The 12,716-nt window shown below is 39.7% G+C and overlaps 1 protein-coding gene across 1 annotated transcript in view; it reads left to right on the forward strand.

The window, feature by feature from the left end:
• The first annotated feature begins 1,159 nt into the window (after nucleotides 1–1,159).
• The window catches only part of PRMT3 (protein arginine methyltransferase 3), a 126,283-nt gene continuing 114,726 nt past the window's right edge, over nucleotides 1,160–12,716 (forward strand). Inside the window, exons 1-6 of the mRNA XM_044258964.1 lie at nucleotides 1,160–1,245; nucleotides 1,510–1,645; nucleotides 3,216–3,298; nucleotides 4,681–4,730; nucleotides 5,358–5,460; nucleotides 12,304–12,463. Of these exons, the coding sequence (XP_044114899.1) occupies nucleotides 1,218–1,245; nucleotides 1,510–1,645; nucleotides 3,216–3,298; nucleotides 4,681–4,730; nucleotides 5,358–5,460; nucleotides 12,304–12,463 (560 nt within the window). The 5' untranslated portion in view covers nucleotides 1,160–1,217. The remainder of the gene's footprint in view (nucleotides 1,246–1,509; nucleotides 1,646–3,215; nucleotides 3,299–4,680; nucleotides 4,731–5,357; nucleotides 5,461–12,303; nucleotides 12,464–12,716) is intronic.

The raw sequence follows: 12,716 nt of genomic DNA on the forward strand, positions 1-12,716 counted from the left end.
AGCCCCAAATCAAAGGCTGAAGGGTTGGTGATATGGAAATCAGGTAGGATTATGTGGAGTCTGGTAGGCCAAGGTAGTCAATTTAATTGGATAAACATGTGCTAGTCTCTGGACCTAAAGCTTGTCAGTTACCTACAGAAGTTACTGCTGCTCACTCCTACCCAACAAAGCGTTCTGTAGTTTGAGTACATGCTAGGAAAGGAGGGGGGGAGGCATGAAGCACAGAACATGTGTGTTCTTCCCACCCAGCAGCCGTAATGTCCCTTTCTGAACGTATGGAAGAGCCACTCTGCCAGCTGCTCCCCATTGTTTAGGATAAAGTTAACACTTAATGTCTAAGCACTTTACACGTATTAAGTCATTTTATCCTCACAGTGGCTCTATGGCTAGTGCATTCATTATCCCTGTTTTGTAGGTGAGGAAGTGGAGGTGGTGAAAAGTCTTGATCTTGCTCAAGATCAGACTGACGAAGTAACAGGAGGAGGATTCACACTAAGTAGGTTACATCTGAGTCCATGCTCTCACTTAACCACTGCACTTAAAAGACTAAAATCCTTAAAACGGTCCGCCAGGCTTCGGCACCTTTGAGTGCTCTAGTACGCCCACACTGGCTCCTGCAGTCCTCTCTGGACCCCAAGGGAATCAGAGACCCCAGGAATCAGTCGAGTCTGAGGTCCTTGCCTGCGCTCTGCCTGCTCTGCCACCAGAGGGCGCCGCGCGTGGGCCTTCCCTTCCACTAACGTTCGTCGAGTTAGAGACGCACAGAGGGCGCGGTGCCCACTGTAAATCCGCGGTGGCGGGTCTCTGCGCTTCTGGGTTCAGGGGCGCGGGCGAAGGCCTCCCGGTGAGACCTGCCGCGGCGCGAGGAGGAGACAAAGGTCACATCAAAGCCTGCGATGCTTAGCACCAGATTCATCGCCGAATCTGCGCGCGATACATTAACCTTGACGCTGGAGGAAGCGGAGTACGGGCTCCCGCCCCGCCCACCCAACTCACGTGACCAACGACCGCGGCCTCGAGGCCGGAAGCGCTCCCAAGCTCGCGCGCGCGCGTTCTCGCGTTTCTGGGCGGCTGTGAGGCTCCGCGAGTTCCGTCCCTGCCGCGCGCTCGCGCTCGTTCCCAGGCTTCCGGGCCCGGAGAGCTCGGCGGCGGCTGCGCGCTCGCTGCCCAGCCGGGTCCCCGCCCCCAGGCGCGCGGGGTTCCGGGACAACACAGCCATGTGCTCGTTAGCGTCGGGCGCTGCGGGTGGGTATCCCTGGCTACTGAGCACCTTGCTCGCCCGGCGCGCAGCCCGCGGGGCGGGAAAAAGACCTGCCCCTCCCGGTGCCCGTCCCGGTTGCCGGGACGGGACGGTGGGGCCTGGCTGGGAGTGGGGGAGGCGCTGGCGAGGGCCGCGGGGGAGCGGGGAGGAGGGCGGTGCATCCCCCCACTCCATCCCCGCTCCTCGTGCGCGCGGCTCGCGCTGGCTGGCGTCCGTCCGGGGCCGGGCTGATGATGTGCGTGTGCTAGGCGGCCGGGGCGCTGTGGAGGACGAGGACGACCTGCCAGAGCTGTCCGACAGCGGTGACGAGGCCGCCTGGGAGGATGAGGACGATGCTGAGCCCCCCCACGACAAGCAGCAGACCCCCTGCCTGTTCTGTGACAGGTTCGTCCGCCTCCGTGCCAGGCGCCGGGTCCCCGCGCCCGGTGCGTCCGTGGGGTCCGTTCGTCCGAAGCCCGGCCCGAGCGGCCCACGAATCCTTGAGCCCGTGGTGTGGAGTGAGGGTTTGCTGAGAAGGAAGCACCGTGCTCTAGAGGGAAGAGCCGTGCCCTGGAAACCACGTTGTTCTAGCTTCTCTTCCGCCGGCCTCAGTTTCCCCGTGCGCGGACTCTGAATCTGTGGTTCCCAAGTCTAGCGGGGCACCCTGGTCTCCTGAGACTAAAGGATGCTCAACCCGGCGCCTCCGCCCTTCCAAATCAGGCGTGGGACCTGGGAATCTGACATTTTTATAAAGGCATTTTCTGAGATGATTCTAATGAGATAAGTTTGCCAGTCACTAAGCCAGATCATCCCTCAGGGCCCTGCCAGCTTTATCGCTCTATAATTCATTAATGAGTACGGAGCTTCTCAGGTGTACTATTTCCACTTGAGCCATCTGAAGAATCCCCTTTCTTAGGTAGGGGCTCGCCATCTCTTGAAGGGAAAGGAACTGATGCCCTTTTCACTTAGGAAGAAAGAAGCTATGGTATCTGTAACTCGTTTCAACAAAGGGTTTGTCATATATCCAAATCCACGTTTTACCACTTAAAATTCTGCCTCTTCATCTCAGGAAGCTTTGACTCTGGTCAGCCTTTTGGAAGTGGGTGTGAAAGAGGCCTGCTTGGCACGGGCCAGTGTTATTTGAACAAACATTTTCCAGTTTCCCATAAATCTAGGCATGGTGCTGATGGGTGGCATATTAGCTCCTCTTGATTCGTCCTTGTTCTCCCACGTAGCGCCATTCGCGTGGGTACAGAATGTCTACTACACTCCAGTTGTTCTAAAATAACATTCATTGAGCATTAGGGGTGTACTTCGTGGTAAGCCGTCTAAGTACAACAAGGTAAACATTTTTTGAAAACTAACGGCTGCATAGGTGCTAGGTCTGCCGAGGAGATAGGTAGCTCCTTGCTGTGTGTTCCTATCTCCAGTATCCTTCAGTTTCACAGGTCACCTAATGAAGAGGCTTGGTCCTCACAGTGTCTGTAACACCAGTACTTTCAGAACACTGCAAGGTCATCTTTGGAATAAGCACTTTGGGAGTATGCCAGCTGTAACAATTACTTGTTATGCTTTATTTCTAAAAGCAGTCTGAGCTCTCGCAGTTCAAAGCCACTGGAAGCAGCATTGACAACAGAGCAGAAAAGAATCTGCTGTAGGGAGTTTTCATCTCTTGACAGAAACTATCAAACGGAGTTCTCGTCCTTAAAAGCTTTTTGATAAACTCAGTGCTATTATTTGGCAAATAAATTAACTTTGACATTTTAAATGTAGTTTGTAGGGTATACAAGGTGACACAGAGGTACTAATTCCCTTTAGAAATGCTGGGTCCCTCTCATCTACAGGTATGTTTGCTTTTTCTTACTTGGATATAAAACAGGACTTAGCAGAAGTGGGGGGAGTGTGTATTTCACCTGAAATCAATATTTAGACTTTCGAGGGAACTGTTTCATGAAGTTATGGTTTCATTTTTCAGGTTATTTACATCTGCTGAAGAAACATTTTCACACTGTAAGTCTGAGCATCAATTTAATATTGATAACATGGTCCATAAACATGGTGAGTATTTTTTTAGAATAAAGGAAATTTTAGTTGTGAAATTTAAGTTCAAACTTTGTATTCCTCCAGACCTTTTCTTTCCTATAAGTTCAGTGTCATGAAAAATACAACAAAAACCTCTCTTACGAAGTTTTTTTGACAAGTGGCCTTCGAAGGATGACTAATTATAAGTCATCATTTTAGATGAGATTCACTCTATTTAAGCTTATATTGACTGTACAACTAAAAGGGGGGAAGAAAGCAACTTAGCATATGATTGCATTTTTATCATATTAGAATTAGGGAGAGCAAGGATAGAGGTGGACTTTGGAAAAGGAGGTGGGTCATTGTGAAAAAAGACAACTTACCAGTTCAAAGCATAACGTGAACTTCAGGGCAAAAAGGTTGAGTTTGGTAAGAGTATAGAAAAAGGAGTGATGAAGTTAAGGTGGTAAACAAAATATTTAGATGATTCTTTTGAAACTTGTGTTTGAACATACTTCTCTTATAATTGAAGTCTACTCTTTCAAATGTATGCAAAAGAGCTACACTGTTCCACTAAAATTAACTAAATACGGGGGTGGTTTTTTTAGTCCCTGTATTTGCTATCATCTAGAAAAGAAATTCAGTGTGTGATAAAATGTGTTAATAAATCATAAATTCAACTGTAGCTGCTTTTATAAGACATGAGTGATTTATTGGTTTTTTTGATGTGCATTTTTAAACTAAATTGGAATCATACTTTATAATTTTTTAATTTTTTTTTACTTAACAAATAGAGGTTTTTATATGCTATTATGCTTATAAAACATCTTCAGTGCTGTTATGTTTCTCATAACAACATTTTTCACAACAAATAATACTCAGTTGGTTGGATATCCTGTTGCTTTTCCATGTTTTAAATGGTGCTTCATTTCTGGAAAGAGAACAAGCCTCATTGTATTTTAATTTATATCACTTAATGTAAAAGCTGGTGTATCATTTGAATACTACATGCCCAGGCAAAATTGTAATTTGGTAGGCACCTTAAAAATAGGGGATTTAGAGACTTTTGGCTCTAATACCAGCTGCCAAATACTTTAGTTAAAGTCTATAACCGAATTTTCCTGATTTGTATTGTTCTTACAAATGAAGATTTGAATTCTAAAAATTAATTTCCTACTTTTTCAGAAATGCAAGAAAAACATTAGAAATTGTTATCCATGTGGCTGTTTCTCAATTAAAATACTCAGAAGTTTTAAAGTTGCTATTTCTAATTCTTAATGAGAAACTCAAAATATTTAAAGTTGTAGTTTAGAGAACAGAAATATTTTATTATCTAATCAGAGAAGCCGCTATAGAATATGTCATTTAAATAAAATGCATATTAAAATAGGTGAATTATCTTTTTTTTTCCTCATTAGGACTTGAATTTTATGGATACATTAAGCTAATAAATTTTATTAGACTCAAGGTAAGTCAGTAGCTTAATTTACAGTTTTGTTTGGAAACTAAAGAAATACCACAGTGCCTGTTGGGGTGTTGATTTTAGAAGAATACAAAGAACTGCTATGTATCATACTGGGGTAATAATGAACATTAGGAACTAGTACAACATAACAAGCACCAAGTAAATGAATACACACCATGCTTAGTAAGGTATCATTTTTAACTATGTCGAAGAGGTGAATTGGTGCTATGTGAAAAAATAATTCAGTGTCAGATAATACTGATAACACAGGATTTCCCTGAATCAGAAATAGTTACTAGCATGATTTCAAGTACTGTGGTTGTCTTTTTGTTCTAGTTTTCAGATACTTAGTCCTTTTTTCGCTTCTCTTCCAATGAATGTTTATGATGCTACTTCCCCCAAATCGAAACAATAAAAAGGTGCATTGAAACCATATTGCTTAATCTAAGCAATCATCCAGTCAAGTTAATGAAATGACAGGTGAAGCATAGACTCCTTAAATACAGATTTTTTGTGAGGTAGACATGGTTCCCTTTTTTTTTTTTTTTTGCTTAGTTTTTCTACTTTTTGCTGGGCGGGGGTGTTGTGACTATATACAATGAAAAAACATGCAATTAATTTTACATCCAGAATCCTACAGTTGAGTATATGAATTCCATATACAACCCAGTGCCTTGGGAGAAAGAAGAGTATTTGAAGCCAGTATTAGAAGATGACTTATTACTTCAGTTTGGTAAGATGAACCTACTGGGTCTTCTTTAACACAGGGTCATTTATAATGGCAAAGGGTGGTTAAGTTTTCTAAGAAAATATATCATCTCCTTAATTCTCTGAAGACTTTACCAGGTAGTTGGTTTCTGTACGAAAGCTGTTTGATAGTTACAGTGACCATTACTAGAGAGAAATTTAGAGGTAGAAGTTTGTTTTAATACTGTGTATAAGGTGTTCTGAAACATAGGGACTCTTGAGAAAATAATTTTTTTAAAGATTATTTATTTGACAGAGAGAGATAGCGAGAGAGGGAACACAAGTAGGGGGAGTGGGAGAGGGAGAAGTAGGCTTCATGAGGAGCAGGGAGCCAGATGTGGGGCTCGATCCTAAGCCCCTGGGATCAGGACCCATGTGGAAGGCAGATGCTTAACCACTGAACCACCCAGGCCCCCCAATAATTTTTAATTGTAGACTAATTTTTAGTCTACTAAAATTGACTAAAATTTTAATTTAGCCAACTTAACTAAAATTAACTGAGTTTTAAATTTATTTTTAATTAACCAAAATTTTTAAATCTACTGATTCAAAATAATTTTTTAATTTTTTTCTGCTTCAACGTAACATTAAAGTAGTTTTAATAGTATTTGCTGCTTTTGTCTGATGCATTTAGATCAGATAATTGACTTAATTTAAGACACCTAATTTACTGAGATTTTGTTTTGATACAAAACAGATTCCACTCGAATTTCCTAGGGCTCATCTACATACATTAACTCTACAGCCTTCCTTGTGGCAGGGCTACTTTCATTTCTTGACTATAGCTTTCTTATTTGCTCTGTGCATTCATTCATTTCCTGTTTTACTCTTTTTAAGATTTATTTATCTGAGAGAGTGTGAGTGTGTACATGTGAGTGGGCGGAGAGATTAAGGGAGAGAATCTGAAGCGGAATTACTACTGAGTGTGGAGCTCAAGGTGGGGCTTGATCCCAAGACCCATGAGATCAGGACCTGAGCCAAAATCAGGAGTCAGGCTCTTAACTGAGTGAGCCACCCGGGCACCCCAGCTCATTCCTTCCTTATTAAACAAGGATCTTAGGAAAATTCTATTGGCTTCTTATAGATACTTTATTTTATAACTTATCAGGGTTAATACTTTTTTCCCCCTTATTTATACTGTATTTAGATGTAAAGCATTTGCTTTCTTCAGGTCAGTAAGACCATTCTAAAAGGACATGTCCCTTCACATACGGAAGTTTGACAGTGTGGACTTGAGCAGTTTGACAGTGTGGACTTGAGCAGTTCTCTGATTAGTGAGAACTGTAGAAAAAGAGTAGAAAACTACTCATTTCCTTGAGAAGGACAGTCATTAAGTTGTATGGTACTGTGATGTAGTAGTTAGGACCTTATTGTTGGATTCAGGAACTGTTTAACCCTGGACAGAACTTTTTGTTACTAAGTGTTCATCTGAGATTCTTTCTGGCTCCAAAATTTGGTGAGTCCCGGGTTGATTTTTTTCCCATTTTTACAAATTCTCTCTAATCTCATTTCTCCCCCGAGTGAACAAAGTGATCTCTTTGATAAATGACAAAGTGCCCACTACGTGCTCTTCATTACTTCCTAAATTCAAAATCATCCAATGAACACTCACTGGTTAAAAGTGGTACATCAAATGCCTTAGAAACATGAAGAAATGACTCTTTCCCATAAGGAGGCCACAGTCTTAAGAGTATTTTGTTTTTAAATGTCTGTCTTGTATTATAAGGTCAGATATGATAAGTTTTGTGAGAAGTAGAAAAGGTAGTATTATTCAGAAGAGGGAGAGGTTATATCAACAGATATTTGTTGTATGCTGGTCACTGTGGGTGCAGATCAGTATTGAATCTAACTCTCCAACGGGAATATTAAGTTAATTTCCTTCAGCTTTAATTTGTAAAAAAGTGGTAATGACACCTTGTAGAATTGTTGAGAAGATAATGCATATCAGCACAGTACCTGTCAGAGGGTTAACTGCTTAATAAAGGGGAATTTATTGTTACTAGTAAATAAATAAGATCTACAGGAGTTTGGATGAAGAAGCCACGACTGGAACACTCAAAGAGGCCAGTAAAAAAGGGAGAACTTGAACTGGGCATGTCCTTGAGTGTGCTGCCTGCGTTCTCTCAAATAGTGCTCTTAGCCCTTGGTGGAGAGAGATGGAAGAGAAGGACATTGCTATCTTGGCTCCAAGCTTATTGACCACTGAACCTCCACTGCCTTTCAATAAATATTTATCAAGCATCTGCTAAGTATTAGTCTTTGAGGATTTAAAGATGATCGAATTAATAAAAAAAGATGACTAAGAAAATAAGCAATGCAAGTATAGTGTAAGGGGGGCCAAGTAACTATAAGGGAGAAACCTGGTAAACACTAGCGTAGCCAGATAATCACATCAGTGATAAATCACGTTGATGTTATAAACTCTTTATAATGTGTGATGAGAATGACACTTTCCCTCTGGTCTTCCTCCCCAAAACCAATAACCTCAGTCTAACCATGAAAATCCATCAGACACACAAAGTAAGGGTCATTCTACAAACTACCTGACTAGTACTCCTCAAAACTATCAAGGTCATCAAAAACAAGAAACATCTGAGGAATTGTCATAGCTAAGAGGGGCTTAAGGAAATATGACAACTGAATGAATTATAGTATCCTGGATAGGCTCTTGGGATAGAAAGGGGATGTTAGGAAAAACTAATGAATCTGAGTAAATAAAATGAGTTTTTTTTTTTTAAATACAATGTAATATTTGGAAAATATTCCACAAAGTGTCAGTATTCTTTTATAAACAAAGAACCTTTAAACTTTGAGGGACAAAGGATCAAACACTTGATAGAACAATAGGAAAAAGTACAGGATAAGACAGTTCACCAAAGAGTTCGAAAGTAGCCCAGCAGTAAGATACCTTTTATTACCTATCAGACCGGTAAATATTTTAAAAATATGACGTATTTTTTTGACAGAGAAGGTACAGGCACTGTGATACATTGCTAGTAGAATGCAAATTTGGCAACACCTAACTAAACTGTATGTGCCCTTTTTAACACAGCAGTTTCACAGATAAGAATCTGCTCTGAGGGTACACGTCCAACATCCTGAAAATACATGTATGCAAGATTATTCAAGGTAACATTGTAATTTCTAAATATTGACAACAGCCTAAGTGCTCATACATAGAAGAGTAGTTGAGTAAACTCTGGTAGGTCCACGCCATCTATTAAAACAACAACAACAACAACCCAAGTTCTCTGAACTGATAGAGTGATTTCCAAGACATACGGTTAAATAAGAAAAGGCAAACCTCAAAGGAGTATCTATGGTATGATATTCTTTTCATGTAAGAAAGGAAGGGATTTGAGAAAATGCATGTGTCTGCTCATTTGTGCAAGAGAAATACAGTAAAGATAAACTAGAAACTAAAGAGAGCAGTTACGTATGGGATTTCGTGGGACAGCGATAGAAGGGCACAGTGGGGTAGACGTAACAGGGACAATGGGGGAGTGACATTTCTTGTAGAATGTACCTTCTGTATAGCCCCCACTCTTAGGACAGAAGTATTATTTCTCATAGCCTTCATGTAATAAAAAAAAAAAACAAAACCAATAAAGCAACCAGGAGGTATGAGGGTAGTGGTGGTGCAAAATGGAATAAAAACACTAACGAATGAACTCAGCTGTATTAACACAGGACTAATGTAACTGCTGAAGGGGTTGGGGAAGGAAAGAGTTGTTTGAGTCACTAAAATCTTGACTGGATATTGCAAAAAAGACTACATAAATTCTGTGATCTAGTCAGTAAAGGTTTTTCTCGTAAGGTTTGAGCTAGCAATTCTGGGATTATGTATTGTCTATAATAGCATGGACAAGTAAGTAAATATATTACGGATAATAAGAGCTAGGTTTCTCACTGTTGGGAAGGAGGTGTCAGATAAGGAAGTACAGAAGGATGAAATGAGTCCTATAGTGATAGATTGGAATCAGAGGTATCAGTATCAACTCAGTTTTCAATATACATGCACATAGGTATGGTAATACAGGTGTCTGTGCATGTGTGGGTCAGTATACACACATGTATTTCCTGGCTCTGTTGAGAAAGCTTAGAAAAACCCCAGTAGCAGTAAACGTGCCTATTGCCCAGATTTTAACACCATTGTCCAATAAAAAATGTTTAAAAAGTTTGGAGAAGTGATTGATTCCATGGATGGCATAGGGCGATAAAAGATGAGTCTGGAACAGTTTGCGCCACAGAGTGAGGAAGTGCTTAAAAAGAAAAGGTGGGGGGGATGGGAAGAGGGGACTTACACAAGAATACAGGAGCCAACGTGAAGGACTCTTCATGGCCAAATCTGGAGTAATTTGAGGAACACAAAGTGATAGTGTTGGGTTTTAGCTCATAGGATAGAGTAAATATACCTGAATTCATACCAATGTAATCAACTAAATAAATATATGGAGAAGGAGCAGCTCAAACCTAGAGCTGCTTTTTTAGAAGGGAAGAGAGAAAATGACCATTATGCAAACACCGTAATAATAACTTGCAGAAAAGATGCACCAATGGACGCTAAGATCAGTGGGTAAAAATTTAATATGAAATAGGATTTGCATAGTTCAGAATATCTCCCCAAGAAATTTTAAATACAAAGGAGATGTTAACTTTGCCAGCAGACACTCCCACAACTGACTGATCAAGGTTAATGTAACCATTAATAAGTCCTATTGACACCTTGGAAAAACGCACCAGGATACAACATCATTTTTCTGCTGTACTTTATTCCAATAATGAAAAAACATCAGACAAACTCAAGTTGACAGACTGACTGTAAAATCAGTACTCTGCAGGAGTGTCAGATAACAGTTTTTGGGTCCACTAGTCTAGAAATAGTTCAAGGTGTTGGATATTTTAGTTGTGATCTCTTACATGTTTTTGAATTTCTCTAATTCATCAGTCATTCATAGGGGTGTATTTACATTTCTATGACTGAAGAATTGTCTGTTTTTGCCTTTTAATTCTATCAGTTTTTGCTTTTGTGAGGTTTATACTCATTTATAATTGTTATGCCTTCTTGATGAATTGACCATCCTTTGTGGTAGTTCTCAGCTGCCAAAATGAAGTATCCAGGTGATCTGAACCTCCAGTGACAAAATGTAGATATGGAAATTCATCTTCCTGAATATGGTTTAGAACTTTGAATTAGACTTTTGATAAATTGTAGTTATGGATCTTAATGTTGACTGAATCCTTTCTCCTTTCCAACGTTTCCTTTATATGATTATCTACATATTATTAATGTTGAAAGATTGCTCTGTCCTTTATTGCAGCAAAAAGCAAACAGAGAAACTTGCTGAAACAAAGAAATCAATTTCTTTGTTCAGTTCTCATCTGTAATTTAGACCAACAAGCTGGCTTGTAAACAGTTTGAAGAAGTTTGAAAATGAGTTGTAGTAAGAAGTAGAAAATATGGTGTACTGTCCTTAACATATTTTGTTGTTCTCATTAATTTTTGGTGACGTAAATAGCAAATGAATCTATAGTTGTTTTAAAACAGTATTCTGCCAGACTAATTGGAGATTAGTGGCATATTGGACTAGTGCTTTTAGAAGAAGTTCAATGTAAGCTCTAGTCTCTAAGTTGTATTCTCATGTATTTGTTAAGCTTAGTTCTTTTTTCTCAACTCTGTGTCACAACTAAAAACTGAATATGGAAAAATAAAGCCATATTTCTTCCAGTGCTGTACTGAAGAGAAAATATATCTGCATCATTTTTTTGTTTTAAAGTTGATCTGAAGGTTAATTGGACAGATTAATAGACACTGCGATTTTGACCAGTCACTAACTCCACACATTAACTTCTATTTGCAGAGTTGTTAGCTCTTCAGTGGAAGTTAATGAGTTTATACATCAAGATATTAAAGTTAAGTCTTTTGATATTAGGAATTAGGATGTCATAATACCAGCAATAAGACATTGGTGTATAGATTACACTACCCATTACCTAGGATAAAAAAGTTACTGAATATATAGAATTCTTTATGTACACACTGTCCTTAGTGAATATCTAAATGAATGCCTGTTATTCTATAGATAAAGACTCAGAGTCTGAGAAGGGAACTAGTGTGTGGAGAATATGAGCTAGGAAGGCAGGCATGGGTTGGTATCTTGGTGTTTTTTTTTTTATTAAATCACCAAGTGACATTGGGCAGCTCTCTTAATTTCTCTGAAATTTATATTTCCCATGACTTAAAATAGGGATAAATATTTATATCTTAGGTTTGAGGAAGAAACAAGATGTAATGTGTGTACTTGGAAGAAATCTGGTGATCAATACTTATAAAGGGGGCGCCTGGGTGGCTCAGTGAGTTAAAGCCTCTGCCTTCAGCTCAGGTCATGATCTCAGAGTCCTAGGATCGAGCCCCGCATCGGGCTCTCAGCTCAGCAGGAAGCCTGCTTCCTCCTCTCTCTCTCTGTCTGCCTCTCTGTCTACTTGTGATTTCTGTCTGTCAAATAAATAAATAAAACCTTTAAAAAAATAAATATTAGGGCTTTTTCCTTCCATTTTTTTGCTTCTTCCTGAGTTTGGTTCAGTATAATTAATGCTTTAATATATGGTTAATTTAGCCACCTAATGAAAAAGTTAGACTAACAGAATGCTCTTTAAATTTAAATGGAAACAGTTTGGATATTAAAGTTTTATTTAACTAGAAGTACTTCTACAACTATTTCTCAGTTGGCTGCATAATAGGCCCTTAGTATATATTTATTGATAATATGTTTATATTTGCTTCATTGTCAGAAGATGGCCTGATAATAATGTCCATTTATTTCTTTAGATGTAGAAGATCTCTACGAACCAGTGTCAGTCCCATTCTCATACCCCAATGGAATCAGTGAAAACACATCTGTTGTTGAAAAATTGAAACATATGGAAGCCAGGGCACTGTCTGCTGAAGCTGCATTAGCTAGAGCGCATGAGGATCTGCAAAGAATGAAGTAATTTATCAATCTTACAGAATATTAGTTATTTAGATCCCCAAATAATACTGCTAATAATAAGGTGGAATATGGCAAAACATTCCATGTTTTGGAAAGCACAATGTAGGTATTTAATTTTAAATTTATTTTAAGTTAATTAATGGTATGCAGCATTTTTATATGTTATAGTTGATTAACAGAATTTTGTGGTTTTGCCTGTTTTCCATTCTTTGAAATTCCTTTTGTGCTTACAGTTACTGTTCTAGGAGTG

The sequence above is a fragment of the Neovison vison genome, chromosome 7 (assembly GCF_020171115.1).
Source record: "Neovison vison isolate M4711 chromosome 7, ASM_NN_V1, whole genome shotgun sequence".
NCBI lineage: Eukaryota > Metazoa > Chordata > Mammalia > Carnivora > Mustelidae > Neogale > Neogale vison.